The following is a 19,255-nucleotide window of genomic DNA, read 5'->3' as shown; positions in this document are numbered from 1 at the left end:
GCAGCCTTAGACCTAACGCAGTCTACTTCATTGATATCACAAAACAATAACTTCACTGTAGCAACTTTTTTAGTTGAGTAATATTTGTCACAACCCAAATTATAAAGGTTAATCAATTCTAGACCGCATAATTTTTGCTGAGTCATTTTCAAACCGTTTTGGATTATTTACAGTTCTTGAAAAGGGTGGATATAAAAGAGCGTTTCCTATTGGTCGTTGGTTCATTCTGTGGGAGGCGGGCTGTCCTATGGCTGCGGTCAACATCTGGAACAGGTTACTCACGCTGTTGCTTACCTTGGAGAGTATACCGGAATACAACTGCAATTTAAAAATGTCTTTCGTAAAAGTAGACGAAAAGTCCGACTTCTCCTATCACAATTTACCATATGGCGTGTTCTCGACACCGGATAATGTGAGTATGACGATACATTTGTTGTACTTTTAGTTGAATCGGTTTTCCTACACATCGTCTCCTGTGCCATGAAACTATGGAATGTAAATTGATTTTCTTAGGACAAAATGTTACAAACGACCGTGGAAACGTGAAGTTCTCTTGGATGAAACATTGTAGTTTACAAAGTAGCTTCTCCAATATCGTTCCACTTTATTGTTTCATTCCTGTTCTGCTGTATTTACAAATGTCTCGTGTAACTCTCAGTCCAGGCACCGGATTGGGGTCGCTATTGGAGATCAGATTTTGGACCTGAGCGTTATAAAGTCACTCTTCAGAGGTCCTGTGCTCTCCACTCACCAGGATGTGTTTGACCAGGTAAGGCCATCAAAATGTGTTGTGCTCCTCAATGTCTCAAATTTATGGTTGATATTTCTTATCGGCACTGATGGCAATATTGTGCATTCACCTGGTAATGTAACATGGCACGTTTACTATGCATCTCCACTAGTTTACTTATACATGGGCCTACCTTATGTAGCCAAAGTGCAGTATACTAGGTGGGTAGGTCTAGTCAATGGGCACGATGCACTGCTTTTCTTCCTTGAGAAAATCCACACCGGTGTCATAATCGAGTCATCAACTATGATGTATGCTTCATATATTGTGGACTATACAGTACATTAAATCTACAAGTGAGTAGTTGGAATTGGTTTGGAGTGTCTTCTCTCGCCCCCTGCCTGTGAATGGGTCCCTAATAACCCTATTGTCTGGAGGCCATGTGTGCCGCTGCCTCCCAACTGACTCCTCCCCTTCAGCTCGGTGCTGCTCTGACATAACAGGATCGGTTAAAGCACAATGGTGGATTCCTACTGGGAATTGGCTTTCACCTTTCCAGTTTTGTCACATTAGTGCTGATAGGGGAATGAGACAAGGAGTGAAAGCCACATCATGCTAATGAAATCACATGAGGTGTCAACAGGGTTGAAATGATGAAGAAGACAACTTTTCTGTCATGATTTCAATCCCTGAATTCAATGTTAAATGCACAGGTTCCCCCTATGATATTTCCACCCCTGGGCGTCAAGGAAGAGACCTGCTTTCATGAGTGAGAGCCGCCCGAACACCAACGTCAAAACTGACTTACAAACATGCCTGTTTTTAAAAAAAGTTTCTTCCTTTTAGGGAGTTTTCCCTTGCCACTGTGCTGTTGCTTGCTCCTTGGGGGCCAGACTGGGTTACTTGTTATGAGGGCTATATACAGTATACAAAGAAAAAAAGCTTTCGATTTTTATGCGTTTCCTCATAATATGTTCCGACCTCTCAACTAGCCGACCCTGAATGCGTTCATGGGTCTGGGGTACGAGGCATGGAGGGAGGCCAGGAAGAGTCTACAGCAGCTGCTGTCTGCCAACGAGACAACACTCAGAGACGACGTCAGCCTCAGGAGCAGGTCAGCCTCCAGCACTTCTATAGCACTTTTTTACAATTATTTATTGGATTTTGCAGTATGTAATAAGCACTTCTATATTCTATAACACTTCTATACAGTATAGCACTTCAATAGTACTTCTATAGCACTTCTATATTCTATAACACTTCTATACTCTGTAGCACTTCTATATTCTATAACACTTCTATACTCTGTAGCACTTCTATATTCTATAACACTTCTAAACTCTGTAGCACTTCTATATTCTATAACACTTCTATATTTTATAGCACTTCTATATTCAATAACACTTCTATACTCTACAGCACTTCTATATTCTGTAACACTTCTATACTTTATAGCACTTCTATATTCAATAACACTTCTAAACTCTATAGCACTTCTATAACACTTCAGGAGTTCGGCAAAGTAGGATCATGTCAAATATATTGAATTATTATATTAATTGTTTAGGATATGGTTTTTGACTGCAATCAAAATCATATTATTTTCTGGTATTCCCTTATCTTTTTATTTTCTATCATGGTTTGTAGCATGTTTACGTTTCTATAATGTGTGTGTGTCTCCTCAGAGCATTTTTCCATCAGAGTTCAGCCATGATGCATCTGCCTGCTGAGATAGGTGAGTTGTTACACAGTAGGAGAGGAAGCCGATTTAGACTATTGACATGCACCTCATATTTCACCCCTCCTGTCTCTGCACCGAGCTTGAGGTATAGTACAAGTTGTCCCTAAGCACAGATCTAGGATCAGATTACACCTCCGCCGTTACTAACTTTAACTCTCAGGGGTATAAAACAAAATCTGACCCTGTATCAGATGTTAGAGGTGACTTATAGCTACTTTCAGAGAAGCAATCCCAGTCAGCATTGCAGCATCAGTCACCAATGCACTACCTACTATCCCTCATCGGCTGTGTTTTGAGAACGTCAATTCAAGACTGACATAATCTATAAATCATAATGACTAGTTATTTAGGATGCAAGGTAATTTGTAGATCAGTCAGTCTGTGATCACCGTCTGAGCAGAATTCATGCTCCTAAAGGAGCAACATGTCACATTTTAGCCATAATTTTCAATTTCTTCATGTTTTTTGAAGGACACTGCTTAGAAATACCTATGAATGGCTTAGTACTGCTTCTTACCTGATCATAATCCAATCCATAATCGGTAAAAAAATCATTTGCAGTGTCACGCGGCATTCTAAAAAGTATGTTTTACTCTCCTGAATTTCTATTCCTTTGCTACTACACGAACAGTATGCAATTCATATTTGATGCTAGCTGCAGCTAATGTTACATGTATAACCTTTAAGCATGGAAATCCTCTCAACTAATGATATGCTAAATCCAGAGTTACCATGGAGATGTTACTTTTTTTCTCTTTGCTGATCCAATGGTGCGTTTCTGAAATTGATGTAACTTTCTAAATTATTTATCTGGTCTTCAGTCATGTTAATGCTACCTCAGGTAATTCAAGAAGCAAGCTTGACTTTTCGGTCACGTTTGGCTGTGCATGTCATATGTCTTTACACAATCTAAATCCACTTTCATATGGCTACATTGAAATTCTATGATGGAATGCCAGTGTGAACCAACTCAGGGGGAGAATCTCAATTGCATTTAGTTTATTCCTTGTGGATGAGAAGGTCATCCAATGGGTTTTGAGAAGGAGGCGAGGAGAAAGGATGCGAGGAATCAAGGAAATGCAATTGAGGTGTTTGTATGATGCTTGAACAAGAGGTGGCGCTGTTAACCAATATAAATATACTAGTGTAGTAAGATGAGTGATTGAGAGATTTGTTTGCTATCTAAATGTTGATATAAAAAAAGGTTCTAAAGGCTAACCATTGGTTCACTGTACATATTTAACAGTGTCACTTAACTACCCTCTTTCTCTCTCCATCTATCTCTCTCACACACAACCACACACACACACACAGGTGACTACACTGACTTCTACTCATCCAGGGACCATGCCACCAACGTTGGCATTATGTTCCGAGGGAAGGAGAATGCCCTGATGCCCAACTGGTATGATATGACAACCAGCACCTCATCTGTGTCCCGAATGGCTTCCTATTGCCTTTATAGTGAGGGAGGCCAGAAGGAGTCTACAGGGCTATATACAGTAACTGTAACTGAGCTACGTCGTCCCCTGTAGCTCAGTTGGTAGAGCAAGGCGCTTGCAACGCCAGGGTTGTGGGTTCGTTTCCCACGGGGGGCCAGTATGAAAATGTATGCACTCACCAACTGTAAGTCGCTCTGGATAAGAGCGTCTGCTAAATGACTAAAATGTAATAGTGCACTACTTTTGACAAGGGCCCAAATAGCTCTGGTCAAAAGTAGTAAACTACAAAGGGAATAGGGTGCCATTTGGGACACTGAGTGTAGAAAACATTAAGAACGCCTGCTCTTTCCATGACATAGACTGACCAGCTGAATCCAGGTGAAAGCTATGATCCCTTATTGATGCCACTTGTTAAATCCACTTCAATCAGTGTAGATGAAGGGGAGGAGACACGTTAAAGAATGATTTTTAAGCCTTGAGACAATTGAGACACAGAGGGTGCATGTGTGCCATTCAAAGGGTGAATGGGCAAGACACAATATTTAAGTGCATTTGAACAGGGTATGGTAGTAGATGCCAGGCGCACCGGTTTGTGTCGTGAACTGCAACGCTGCTGAGTTTTTCACACTCAACAGTTTCCCATGTGAATCAAGAATGGTCCACCACCCAAAGGACATCCAGCCAACTTGACACAAATGTGGGAGGCATTGGAGTCAATATGGGCCAGCATCCCTGTGGACTTCGACATCTTGTAGAGTCCATGCCCAGACGAGGCTGTTCATTCACCACTTACTAACTCACTAACTGACTATATTATTAGATGTAGACAGAGTAACTCACTAACTGACCATATTATTAGATGTAGACAGAGTAACTCACTAACTGACCATATTATTAGATGTAGACAGAGTAACTCACTAACTGACCATATTATTAGATGTAGACAGAGTAACTCACTAACTGACCATATTATTAGATGTAGACAGAGTAACTCACTAACTGACCATATTATTAGATGTAGACAGAGTAACTCACTAACTGACCATATTATTAGATGTAGACAGAGTAACTCACTAACTGACCATATTATTAGATGTAGACAGAGTAACTCACTAACTGACCATATTATTAGATGTAGACAGAGTAACTCACTAACTGACCATATTATTAGATGTAGACAGAGTAACTCACTAACTGACCATATTATTAGATGTAGACAGAGTAACTCACTAACTGACCATATTATTAGATGTAGACAGATGAATCATATTGGTCAAACTGTCTGAAAACCATCCACTAGAAGTCCAAATCCTCAGATAACAATGTAGCTTTTCTTGTTTGAGTTGTTTTTATCGCTTCTCGTTGTTATTTGGAGAGAGACACAGCGAGAACAAGAAGGATAAAAGAGAGATAGAAAAGAAGGTGACGGAGAAGAGGAGAGAATAAAAGAGAGGGAAAAATAAGAAAAAAGAGAGAATGAGAGAAAGGATAAAATAAGAAGAAAAAGTGAGAGAGGTAGAAAGAGAGAGAAATGTACTAAGGCCTTGTGCTGTGCTGTGAGCTATGATGTGTGAGGGACACAATTCGTTTTCTCTAATTGACTGGAGCACTCGGACAGTTTCAGTGTTTTCACAAACTGCACCTTCCTTCAGTCAGTCAGTGAGTCTGCAGTCCATCACTGCACCATCCTTCAGTCAGTCAGTCAGTGAGTCTGCAGTCCATCACTGCACCATCCTTCAGTCAGTGAGTCTGCAGTCCATCACTGCACCATCCTTCAGTCAGTCAGTGAGTCTGCAGTCCATCACTGCACCATCCTTCAGTCAGTGAGTCTGCAGTCCATCACTGCACCATCCTTCAGTCAGTCAGTCAGTGAGTCTGCAGTCCATCACTGCACCATCCTTCAGTCAGTCAGGCAGTGAGTCTGCAGTCCATCACTGCACCATCCTTCAGTCAGTCAGTGAGTCTGCAGTCCATCACTGCACCATCCTTCAGTCAGTCAGTCAGTGAGTCAGTGAGTCTGCAGTCCATCACTGCACCATCCTTCAGTCAGTCAGTCAGTGAGTCTGCAGTCCATCACTGCACCATCCTTCAGTCAGTGAGTCTGCAGTCCATCACTGCACCATCCTTCAGTCAGTCAGTCAGTGAGTCTGCAGTCCATCACTGCACCATCCTTCAGTCAGTCAGTGAGTCTGCAGTCCATCACTGCACCATCCTTCAGTCAGTCAGTCAGTGAGTCTGCAGTCCAACACTGCACCATCCTTCCTTCAGTCAGTCAGTGAGTCTGCAGTCCATCACTGCACCATCCTTCAGTCAGTCAGTCAGTGAGTCTGCAGTCCATCACTGCACCATCCGTCAGTCAGTCAGTGAGTCTGCAGTCCATCACTGCACCATCCTTCAGTCAGTCAGTCAGTGAGTCTACAGTCCATCACTGCACCATCCGTCAGTCAGTCAGTCAGTGAGTCTGCAGTCCATCACTGCACCATCCTTCAGTCAGTCAGTCAGTGAGTCTGCAGTCCAACACTGCACCATCCTTCAGTCAGTCAGTCAGTGAGTCTGCAGTCCATCACTGCACCATTCCTGGCTTCAGACACCACAGCTGCTGAACCTCTTAGTGTAGAACCTCTCTTCTTTCTCTTTCTGTCTCTCTTTCTCTCTTTCCATTTTTCTTCCTTGCTCTCTCTCTTTCTCTCTGTATCCGTATCTCTATCTCTGTAGCTGTATAATGCTGACCGATTGGCTGACTGTTTATTTGACTGACTGTTTATTTTACTGACTGACTGACTGATTGTTTGACTGACTGTTTATTTGACTGACTAACTGACTGACTGTTTGACTGGCTGTCTGTCTGACTGACTGTTTGACTGCCTGGCTGGCTGACTAATTTACTGTTTATTCGACTGACTGACTGAATAATTGATTGGTAGTCTTGAGGTTAGATCGTTGGGCCAGTAACCGAAAGCTTGCTGGTTCCAATCCCAGAGCTGATAAGGTGAGAAAAACCTGTCGCTGTGCCCTTGAGCAAGGCACTTAACCCCAATGGCTCTAGGGACGCTTGACAATGGTGATCCCACTCCCTGCGGGTGTCTTAGGGGCAGTTGGGATATGCAAAAAACACATTTTCATTACACACTTGTTTGTAACAGGACAAGTATAAGCATCCCCCCAAATTATTATTATGTTTGTTTGACTGACTGATTGTGTCCCTCAGGTTGAGGCTGCCCGTGGGGTATCATGGCAGGGCTTCTTCCATAGTGGTGTCTGGGACCCCCATACGCAGACCCTCTGGACAGATGAGACCCGACCAATGTAATGAAACACAACACCTAGTCTGAAAATCAACACGGACTCTGAAAACAAAGAGAAACACACACACCACACAAAACCTCTCAGACTAGTGTCACTATCTTTTTGTGTCCCTCACTAACACTCTTCCATTGTGTTCTCTCTTAGCTAAGCCTCCTGTGTTTGGCCAGTCTAAGCAGCTGGACATTGAGCTGGAGATGGTCAGTATACACTTTATATAGCTACACTTTATTACAACCAAGGAGATGGTTCATATCAATGGCATCACAAAAAAAGTATCTCTCTCTTTCTCTTTCTCTCTCTCTCTCTCTCTCTCTCTCTCTCTCTCTCTCTCTCTCTCTCTCTCTCTCTCTCTCTCTCTCTCTCTCTCTCTCTCTCTCTCTCTCTCTGTCGCTCTCGCTCTCGCTCTCGCTCTCTCTCTCTCTCTCTCTCTCTCTCTCTCTCTCTCTCCCTCTCTCTCTCTCTCTCTCTCTGTCGCTCTCGCTCTCGCTCTCTCTCTCTCTCTCCCTCTCCCTCTCCCTCTCTCTCCCTCTCCCTCTCCCTCTCCCTCTCCCTCTCCCTCTCTCTCTCTCTCTCTCTCTCTCTCTCTCTCTCTCTCTCTCTCTCTCTCTCTCTCTCTCTCTCTCTCTCTCTCTGCTTTTTATCTCCTTTCTCTCTGTCTTTCTCTCTCAGGCATTCTTTGTAGGTGGAGGTAATCGTCTTGGTGAGCCCATTCCCATAGAGAAAGCCCACCAACACATCTTTGGCATGGTGCTGATGAACGACTGGAGTGGTAAGGTCTCACACACACACTTATACTCACTCACTCACACAGGCTCATGCACGAGCACACACACACACACACACACACACGAGTACACATACAGTCACTAACGAATAAACACACACACACACTTACACGCTTGCTCAATTATGTACACACTCATATGTGCATACACACACACCTACACAGCCCACATCACTGGAAGACAGAAATGAATAATCACCATACAGTATATCTTAATTTTCAAATGAATGCAGCCAATAGTAGAATCATTAGCCAAAAACAATATATCAGTAAATGAAAAATCCTAACGTCAATAACACTAATTGAAAAGCATCCACTTTCCCTGATAACACTAACTTAAGTTCCTTAATTTAGTTCTGCATTATAAATGTTGATGTGATCATTTCATATTTCATCACTGGGAGCAGGGTAAACTACTCAGGAAAACATGACAGGCTATGGATTATTAATAAGGCATAAGGATCTTGGGAGGAGAAGTGGTATCGACTGTAGCCTTGAGATTTCAAGATAGTCTTCTCTCCATCTCTCTCTTTCTGTCGCGATCTGTCTCTGTCACCGTCTGTTTTTCTCTGTCTCTTTCTCCATGTTTTTTCCTCTTTCTGTCTCTCTCTGTCTCTCTGCTTCCTTCGTTCTCTCTCTTTAGGTTAAGCTCCCACTGTATACTGTCTATCCTGTATTCTCCTCCTGGGAAAATGGAGAACTAACTGTTCGACAAATACATTTTACAAAATTGTATGTGTTTGTCAAGCACATAACCACTATTATTTCGTAGTTAGCTCCCTAGCTAAGCCGTCATTACGACGAAGGTAGTTAGCTACAGCGTTGTTAGTCAACTAAGCGAGAACACTTTCTTGCCCGCACATGTTTTGATCTCAACGGTAGTAGGCGTGAGCGTATTGACGAGCAAGGAAACGTGCAGTGTTGCAGTAGTTCATGGCAGAGAGAGCTGTTCCACTAAAACTGTCCGTCAGGGTAAGTTATGTTAGACTGTTAAAGATTAGTAGGCCTATGTTAATGAATCAGTTGTTGATCTGTCCTCTTGATATCGCTGTATGTCAACAGTATGATGTGATAATAGTCAGTTGAATGACAACAAGGCATGTTGAATGAATGGCAGCCTAGTAGTCAGACTTAACTGGATGGATGAGGTCAGGGATGGAGATCTGAAACAAGCTTATATAGGCCTAGATCAGTTGTTTCATATTCCAAATAGCCTGTACTGAACTAGACAACTACATTGCATCCAGTAATTTAATAATTCAGAATACGCCCCCCCCCCCCCCCCCCATTTACATTTTAATTAGACTATCCACATAAAGACACCTATTAATTAGAATAATCATTACCCCTAAAGTTAAACTAGTGTGAGTGTCATTGAGACCACCTCAATTTCATTTCGAATCAAACACCAGACTTCTGTGTTGGCTACATTGTTTGATATAATTAAAGACTCCAAGTACCATAACAGTCTATAGCCTACCATTCCTACTGAGGCAGTCTTCTGCCAACATCATTATTAGGCAAAAAAAATTGCATTTGCCTATGATTTGAGCAGTGTGGGTGTCACACGTGCGCCGCCAGGGGTGCCAGTTATGCGCTGAAGTGGTACTCATTAAAAATCCTTCAAGGTTGGCAGGGCTTAGTGTAGAACCCATAGACAGACATATACAATACTGTATTCACTTTATTCAAACAAGTTGTTTTCTTCCCACTGGCTTCAGTCACTCCGATTGAATGAAATCCAATTAAAAGAAATGCAAGTTTTTGCCATGAGGGAACTCCTTATGAGAAATGTTACATTTGTGTGTGTGTGTATGCGTGTGTGTGCATGGAAGCATGTGCTAGCAAGAAAAATGTGTGTGTATCCACTCTGTGTGTGATGGCAATGTGCCAACCGTTAAAAGAGATACACAGTCAGGGACCAACTGATATCAAACTGACTCTCTCTCTCAGCCCCGCCTCCCCCTCTTATCTTATTTAAATATTGAAGATATCTCATCTTTGCAAAGCTGTTGTCACCTCTTAATGCGGTCGGGACATCTCAGCTTGACTTGCTGAGTTGCTGTGATTTAGTGAGACTTTCAAGGCAGAGCAAGTGGCATTTCAGCACATTGACTAGGGCTGTGTCCCAAATGGCACCCTATTCCCTATATAGTGCACATTCCCTATATAGTGCACTACAGAAGGAGTGCACGGTAGGGAATCAGTGACATAAAGTACTTAAGTAAAAAATACTTTAAAGTACTACTTAAGTCATTTTTTGGGGTATCTGTACATTACTTTACTATTTATCTTTTTTTAAATGTGTACTTTTACTCCACTAACTACATTCTTAAAGAAAAGAATGTACTTTTTACTCCATACATTTTGCATGACACCCAAAAGTACTCAGTACATTTTGAATGCTTAGCAGGACAGGAAAATGGTCCAATTCACGCACTTATCAAGAGAACATCCTTGGTCATCCCTACTGCCTCTGATCTGGCGGACTCACTAAACACAAATGCTTTGTTTGTAAATTATGCCTGAGTGTTGGAGTGTGCCCCTGGCTATCCGTAAATAAAAAATGGTGCCGTCTGGTTTGGTTAATATAAGGAATATTTAGTAATTACATTTACTTTTGATACTTAAGTTTATTTAAAACCAAATACTTTTAGACTTTTACTCAAGTATTATATTGCTGGGTGACTTTTGGAAGGCAGACTACTAGGCTTCACCTTATTTTTCAATTGCCAGAGCCCATGTTGACTCCAATGCTTCCCACAGTTGTGTCAAGTTGTCTGGATGTCCTTTGGGTGGTGGGCCATTCTTGATACACACAGGAAACTGTTAAGCGTGAAAAACCCAGCAGCGTTACAGTTTTTGACACAAACCAGTGCGCCTGGCACCTACTACCATACCCCGTTCAAAGGCACTTAAATCTTTTGTCTTGCCCATTCACCCTCTGAATGGCACACATACACAATCCATGTCTCAATTGTCTCAAGGCTTCAAAATCCTTCTTTAACCTGTCTCCTCCCCTTCATCTACACTGATTGAAGTGGGTTTAAAAAGTGACATAAATAAGGGATCATAGCTTTCACCTGGATTCAGCTTGGTCAGTCTATGTCATGGAAAGATGTTACGTACACTCAGTGTATAGAGCTCTAAGGGCTTTGGCCAAAAGTAGTGCACTATATAGGGAATAGGGTGCCATTTGGGAAGTGGCCTCCACCCCTGCGGCTACTGCTGACCAGTCCTTTACAGTAAAATACAGTGAGGCTGATTGACTGACTGATGGATGTCATATCATATCTGTCAGTTGTGAGAAGTCATTTCTCAGACAGATGTATGGGAGTCTGAGCCAGGTTACACCTGGGTTGGTATGTAGAGGAGAGTGGTACTGATAGTTGAAATGGCTTTTTCTGCTGACTGCAGTACATTATCATTTATCACATCCCTCAAAACAATATTTCATAGAATAGTTCCTGGGTTGTCAATAGTCAAAAAGACCAGTAGTTCAAATGAGGTCCTCCAGTAGTTCAAATGTGGTCCTCTGTAGCTCAGCTGGTAGAGCATGGCGCTTGGAACACCAGGGTAGTGGGTTCGATCCCCGGGACCACCCATACGTAAACATGTATGCGCACATGACTAAGTCGCTTTGGATAAAAGCGTCTGCTAAATGGCATATTATTATTATTATTAACATAGCACAACTTACCAAGGTTTTGTAGCTATGCCTATGCACAAGTACAGTGGTAGTACAGGTACTGTAGCTATCTTGGTGAACTATCATCCAAACAACATAGCATGGACTCACCACTGGGCAGGTTGCATACTATTCAAACCTACCTGTAATATGTGTGTCCACTGAGGAATATTCAGTAAATACCAGTTCAATATCTAATGGTAAAATAAAGGGTAACCACTCTTCCTGTGTGGGTTCCAGCCAGGGATATCCAGGCGTGGGAGTACGTTCCTCTGGGTCCCTTTCTGGGGAAGAACTTTGGGACAACCATCTCACCCTGGGTGGTACCTATGGAGGCCCTACTGCCCTTCGCTGAGCCCAACACTGTCCAGGTGAGGAACACAAACAGTATAGTATAGTAGTGTAATATAGGATAGACCTGGTGGTCCTACTGCCCTATAGTATACTACGGGTGGTCTGGATGTATTTTACATTACATTATGCTACGGGTGGTCTGGATGTATTTTACATTACATTATGCTACGGGTGGTCTGGATGTATTTTACATTACATTATACTACGGGTGGTCTGGATGTATTTGACATTACCGCATGACTGTAAGTCGCTTTGGATAAAAGCGTCTGCTAAATGGCATATTATTATTATTATTTATTATTACTATAGGTGGTCTGGATGTATTTTACATACATTATACTATGGGTGGTCTGGATGTATTTTACATTACATTATACTATGGGTGGTCTGGATGTATTTTACATTACATTATACTACAGGTGGTCTGGATGTATTTTACATTACATTATACTATGGGTGGTCTGGATGTATTTTACATTACAATATTGCTACGGGTGGTCTGGATGTATTTTACATTACATTATGCTATGGGTGGTCTGGATGTATTTTACATTACATTATGCTACGGGTGGTCTGGATGTATTTTACATTACATTATACTACAGGTGGTCTGGATGTATTTTACATTACATTATACTACGGGTGGTCTGGATGTATTTTACATTACATTATACTACAGGTGGTCTGGATGTATTTTACATTACATTATACTACGGGTGGTCTGGATGTATTTTACATTACATTAACACTTTTACATCTTCACCATTCAGGTAAGCCTTTAGTAATGAGAGCCAGTATCCATACCATCTTAGAAAAAAAGGTGCCATCTATAACCTAAAAGGGTTCTTCGGCTGTCCCCATAGGAGAACCCTTTGAAGAACCCTTTTTGGTTCCAGGTAGAACCCTTTTAGAACCCTTTTTTCTAAGAGTGTAGTGGCTCTTCATGCTCTTCTATTTCCACTTCCTGTTTCAGGATCCAAAGCCCCTCCCTTATCTACACCATGACGATGCCTTCACCTTCAACATTAATCTGTTTGTGTCAGTGAAAGGTATGTAGGGTTTTACATACACACACACACACACACACACGTACGTGCACAGACACACAGTAAAAAGGAATTGTTGTTGAATGAGTGCCATGCCTTGGTAATTAAGCACACACATTCAAGGGAGGTAATGATTTACCATTAAGAGCTTTGTATTCCTAATGTATTCATTCTCTCTCTCCTGACTCTCTCTCCACTGACTCTCTCTCCGCTGACTCTCTCTCCTGACTCTCTCTCTCCTGACTCTCTCTCCACTGACTCTCTCTCCACTGACTCTCTCTCTCCTGACTCTCTCTCTCCTGACTCTCTCTCTCCTGACTCTCTCTCCACTGACTCTCTCTCTCCTGACTCTCTCTCTCCTGACTCTCTCTCCACTGACTCTCTCTCTCCTGACTCTCTCTCTCCTGACTCTCTCTCTCCTGACTCTCTCTCTCCTGACTCTCTCTCCACTGACTCTCTCTCTCCTGACTCTCTCTCTCCACTGACTCGCTCTCTCCTGACTCGCTCGCTCCTGACTCTCTCGCTCCTGACTCTCTCTCCTGACTCTCTCTCCACTGACTCTCTCTCCACTGACTCTCTCCACTGACTCTCTCTCTCCTGACTCTCTCTCCACTGACTCGCTCTCTCCTGACTCTCTCTCTCCTGACTCTCTCTCTCCTGACTCTCTCTCCACTGACTCTCTCTCTCCTGACTCTCTCTCTCCACTGACTCGCTCTCTCCTGACTCGCTCGCTCCTGACTCTCTCTCCTGACTCTCTCTCCACTGACTCACTCGCTCCACTGACTCACTCTCTCCACTGACTCTCTCTCCACTGACTCTCTCTCTCCACTGACTCTCTCTCTTCACTGACTCTCTCTCTCCACTGACCCTCTCTCTCCACTGACTCTCTCTCTCCACTGACTCTCTCTCTCCACTGACTCTCTCTCTCCACTGACTCTTTCTCTTCGCTGACTCTCTCTCCGCTGACTCTCTCTCTCCGCTGACTCTCTCTCCTGGGTCTCTCTCTCCTGACTCTCTCTCTCCTGACTCTCTCCACTGATTCTCTCTCTACTGAATCTCTCTTCACTGACTCTCTCTCTCCGCTGACTCTCTCGCTCCACTGACTTTCTCTTCACTGACTCTCTCTCTTCACTGACTCTCTCTCTCCTGACTCTCTCCACTGAATCTCTCTCCACTGAATCTCTCTCTTCGCTGACTCTCTCTCCACTGACTCTCTCTCTTCACTGACTCTCTCTCTCCTGACTCTCCAATGACTCTCTCTCCTGACTCTCTCTCCACTGACTCTCTGTCCTGACACTCCATTGACTCTCTCTCCTGACTCTCTGTCCTGACTCTCTCTCCACTGAGTCTCTGTCCTGACTCTCTGTCCTGACTCTCTCTCCACTGACTCTGTCCTGACTCTCTCTGTCCTGACTCTCTCTCCTGACTGTCTCTCTCCTGACTCTCTGTCCTGACTCTCTCTCTTGACTCTCCACTGACTTTCTATCCTGACTCTCCACTGCTCTTCCTATGTATTTTCTGAGGTGTTATTGAGGGGGTATTTCGGGTGTTGATATCCAGTCTCAATCAACTATTGTGGGTTGTTTTTTTCAGGAGAGGCAATGAAGGAAGCAGCCACTATATGCAAGTCCAACTTCAAGGTAAGTAATTGGTAAAGTTGACTTGTCTAAACATTGGATAGCTTACTACAGTTGCATCAATGTGCAGAGTTGTGGACTCGAATCACATGACTTGGACTCGAGTCTGACTTGAGTCACAAATTTGATGACTTGAGACTCAACTTATATAACTTGAGGCTTGACTTTGACTTGGAGCCTCAAGACTTGGGACTCAACTTTTACTTGAGACTAATGACTTGAAATGATCTTGTTCTCTTTGTCACTCATTTTGTGGCACAGAGTCTCAGTGCATTGCTTTCCACTATCCAGAGACAGTAGCCGCAGCATCGCACATTGCAAAAAAAAAAGGTGCTAGTGAAACGCACACTTGGCCCTCTGATTGGACCAGCAAACTGTCAATTAATACAGGTCAGGTGAGCTAGCGCAGTGGTTCTCAAAGTGTAGAAGGATTTGGGGGGTCGTGAGCAAAATAAAATGCATTATTATTCCCATACCATTATTACAGAGAATCAGACAAATTATGCTACCCTCTGCCTATTGGCTACTTCATTTATCAGTGGAGAGAGATTCAGTGGAGAGAGATTCAGTGGAGAGAGAGTCAGGAGAGAGAGAGCCAGGAGAGAGAGAGCCAGGAGAGAGAGAGCCAGGAGAGAGAGAGCCAGGAGAGAGAGAGCCAGGAGAGAGAGAGCCAGGAAAGAGAGAGCCAGGAGAGAGAGAGCCAGGAGAGAGAGAGTCAGGAGAGAGAGAGACAGGAGACAGAGAGACAGGAGACAGAGAGCCAGGAGACAGAGAGCCAGGAGAGAGAGAGCCAGAAGAGAGAGAGTCAGGAAAGAGAGAGCCAGGAGAAATTATATATAACTGGGCTAATAACTCGCTAACTAGCAAAGGATATGAACAAAATGACTTATGAGGTACCGGATGTCTTTCTGACTGACTCACTGTCTCTTTTTTATCTGTCTTTCTGTGTGTGTGTGTGTGTGTGTGTGTGCGCGCATCTGTGTATGTGTGTTAAAGTTACGTTTTATTAGTCGTATGTACAGGATACAAATGGTATACACCGTCCAACGAAATGCTTACTAGCAGGCTCCTTCTGGACAATGCAACAACAACAATAAGAAATAATAAAAGATAAGACTATGAACATAAAGTAAATGGCTCAGTAGAATAGAATAAACATTTTAGCATCAGTATAATACAGGAAGCACAATTTATATTAAAATTTTTTCATATGTTCTGGGCAAGGGGGGATTGGGGGTTTAAATTGTGCAGCATTGTATATACATAGTGTGTGTGTGTCTCTCTTTCCCTCTCACTTCTCTCTATCTCTCTCTCCATCTCTCTAGTATATGTACTGGACTATGAAGCAGCAGTTAGCCCATCACACAGTCAATGGCTGTAACGTCAGACCTGGAGACCTGCTGGCCTCAGGAACCATCAGTGGACCGGTGAGGTTGTGTTTGGTTGCGTGTGTGTGTCTGTGAGCATTTTGTATCTGAATCAGTGTTTACATGTGTGCACATTTTACTGTATATGTTCTGATGAGTTGTTGTTGATTCACTATTGACCTATCTCTCGCTCTCTGTCACTCTCTCTTTCTCTGTCTCTCTTTCGCTCTCTCTTTCTGTCTCTCTCTCTCTCTTTCACTCTCTCTGTCTCTCTCTGTCTCTCTCTCTCTCTCTCTGTGTGTATGTGTAGGAGCCAGACAGTTTTGGTTCTATGTTGGAGTTGTCATGGAAGGGTTCTAAGACCGTGGACTTGGGAGGAGGAGAGACAAGAACCTTCCTAAAGGATGGAGACGAGGTCACTCTTACAGGTGGGTGGAACCCTATTATACAGAGACTATTACAGACAGAACCACTACAGAAACCATGATATATCCTTACTGAGCTCTCTACAAACACTATTACAGACAGAACCACTACAGAAACCATGATACACCCTTACTGAGCTCACTACAAACACTGTTACAGACAGAACCACTACAGAAACCATGATATATCCTTACTGAGCTCTCTACAAACACTGTTACAGACAGAACCACTACAGAAACCATGATATATCCTTACTGAGCTCTCTACAAACACTGTTACAGACAGAACCACTACAGAAACCATGATATATCCTTACTGAGCTCTCTACAAACACTATTACAGACAGAACCACTACAGAAACCATGATATATCCTTACTGAGCTCTCTACAAACACTGTTACAGACAGAACCACTACAGAAACCATGATATATCCTTACTGAGCTCTCTACAAACACTGTTACAGACAGAACCACTACAGAAACCATGATATATCCTTACTGAGCTCACTACAAACACTGTTACAGACAGAACCACTACAGAAAACATGATATATCCTTACTGAGCTCTCTACAAACACTATTACAGACAGAACCACTACAGAAAACAAGAGACAACTATCATTTAGCAGACAATCAGTGCATTCAACAATTAAACTGTATTGCTCAGTTGGAAGAGCATGGAGATTCCCGGTACCACCCTTATGTAAAATATATGCACGCATGACTGTAAGTGGCTTATGATAAAAGCATCTTCTAAATGACATACTATTATTATTATTATTATTTTAGCTTCAGGTAGCTAGGTTAGACAACCACATATCACAGTCATTGTAAGTAGAGCTTTCCTCAATAAAGCAGCTATCAGCTAAATCAGTCCTGGTAAGAAATGAGGAAGTGTTAGGGAAGTCAGGTGCAAACCACACCCATCAGGATGTTCAGGCACGTTCAAGCAAACGCTCAACATTTTATTATCCTATTTAAACTTCGGTCTGTCACCTACGTGTTAGTGACCACAGCTTCTATTAGCCATCGTTCACACACACAACCAAGCCAATTCAACACCCTACAGCTATCTCATACAGACGATTGAGACTCAGAGAAAGCAAATCTGTTTGAGAGCTGCTGACCCTCATCTGAATATAATACAGCAGAAACCTTTTGGGATTTCAGGTTAACAGCTATTGAATGTTATTCCTATCATATTGGCGTCTCTCAGTCACAGTGTGTTAAGGACAAAACAGACCATGCTGACGATTCTACATGTTGAATCTACCATCCGTTGACACCCAGCAGGTAATCTACTGTGCATGGACGACGTTCCTGTTGGTCTGTGTTGTCCTTTAATTTCTTTCTCCCACTCTGTCTCTAGGTTACTGTGAGGGGAGTGGGTATAGGGTGGGTTTCGGACCGTGTGTGGGGACCATTCTACCAGCCCTGTAACCCTGAGAATCATCCACCCTCAATGTCTCTTCCATCCAGTGGGGGAGAGGCTGTAAAGTTACCCTTTCCCAACATTGTTACTGAAGTCCTTTAAAGGGACGATCTGGGATTTTAAAAACAACAAAGCAGTCGTATGGATGTACGTACCAATCCAGGATTGACCCTTTAAATGTTCATTTTAATGAAGGATTCTTGTTTATCATTCCAAAGTATTGTTGCCAGAAACAGTGTTATATTCCATAATGTTGTAACTATGTGGTTTGGGACCTGACATGTAAAAGAAACGGATGAATCTTTTAACCCTTTGTCTGGGTTTTGTTTTCATCCTGTTGACTTACTGGGTGATACAGTCAGAAGTTTACATACACCTCAGCCAAGTAAATGTAGACTCAGTTTTTCACAATTCTTGACATTTAATCCTAGTAAAAATTCCCTGTCTTAAGTCAGTTAGGATCACCACTTTATTTTAAGAATGTGAAATGTCAGAATAATAGTAGAGAGAATTATTTGTTTCAGCTTTTATTTCTTTCATCACATTTCCAGTGGGTCAGAAGTTTACATACACTCAATTAGTATTTGGTAGCATTGCCTTTAAATTGTTTAACTTGGGTCAAATGTTTTGGGTAGCTTTCCACAAGCTTCCCACAATAAGTTGGGTGAATTTTGGCCCATTCCTCCTGACAGAGCTGGTGTAACTGTGTCAGGTTTGTAGGCCTCCTTGCTCGCACACGCTTTTTCAGTTCTGCCCACAAACTTTCTATAGGATTGAGGTTGGGGCTTTGCGATGCCACTCCAATACCTTGACTTTGTTGTCCTTAAGCCATTTTGCCACAACTTTGGAAGTATGCTTGGGGTCATTGTCCATTTGGAAGACCCATTTGCGACCATGCTTTAATGTCCTGACTGATGTCTTGAGATGTTGCTTCAATATATCCACATAATCTTCCTTCCTCATGATGCCATCTATTTTGTGAAGTGCACCAGTCCCTCCTGCAGCAAGGTACCCCCACAGCATGATGCTGCCACCCCCGTGCTTCACGGTTGGGATGGTGTTCTTCGGCTTGCAAGATCCCCCTTTTTCCTCCAAACATAACGATGGTCATTATGGCCAAACAGTTCTATTTTTGTTTAATCAGACCAGAGGACATTTCTCCAAAAAGTACGATCTTTGTCCCCATGTGCAGTTGCAAACCGTAGTCTGGCTTTTTTATGGTGGTTTTGGAGCAGTGGCTTCTTCCTTGCTGAGCGGCCTTTCAGGTTATGTCGATATAGGACTTGTTTTACTGTGGATATA

The 19,255-nt window shown here is 42.8% G+C and overlaps 1 protein-coding gene across 1 annotated transcript; it reads left to right on the top strand.

Annotated features, from left to right (window-relative positions):
* The first annotated feature begins 226 nt into the window (after positions 1-226).
* On the top strand, positions 227-18,261 carry fah (fumarylacetoacetate hydrolase (fumarylacetoacetase)). The gene is made up of 14 exons (XM_084154357.1): positions 227-412; positions 659-769; positions 1,723-1,844; positions 2,416-2,465; positions 3,786-3,876; positions 7,122-7,219; positions 7,364-7,416; positions 7,889-7,988; positions 11,932-12,062; positions 13,019-13,094; positions 14,685-14,731; positions 16,054-16,155; positions 16,406-16,523; positions 17,891-18,261. Exons 1-14 carry the CDS (start codon positions 248-250, stop codon positions 17,959-17,961), a joined length of 1,335 nt encoding a protein of 444 aa, XP_084010483.1. The 5' UTR covers positions 227-247; the 3' UTR covers positions 17,962-18,261.
* The last annotated feature ends 994 nt before the right edge of the window (positions 18,262-19,255 follow it).

This window comes from Coregonus lavaretus (genome assembly GCF_964263955.1).
Source record: "Coregonus lavaretus genome assembly, chromosome: 37".
NCBI classification, from domain to species: Eukaryota; Metazoa; Chordata; class Actinopteri; order Salmoniformes; family Salmonidae; genus Coregonus; species Coregonus lavaretus.
The sequence above is the reverse complement of the archived record's forward strand: the minus strand, read 5'-3'. Positions and strand labels throughout refer to the sequence as shown.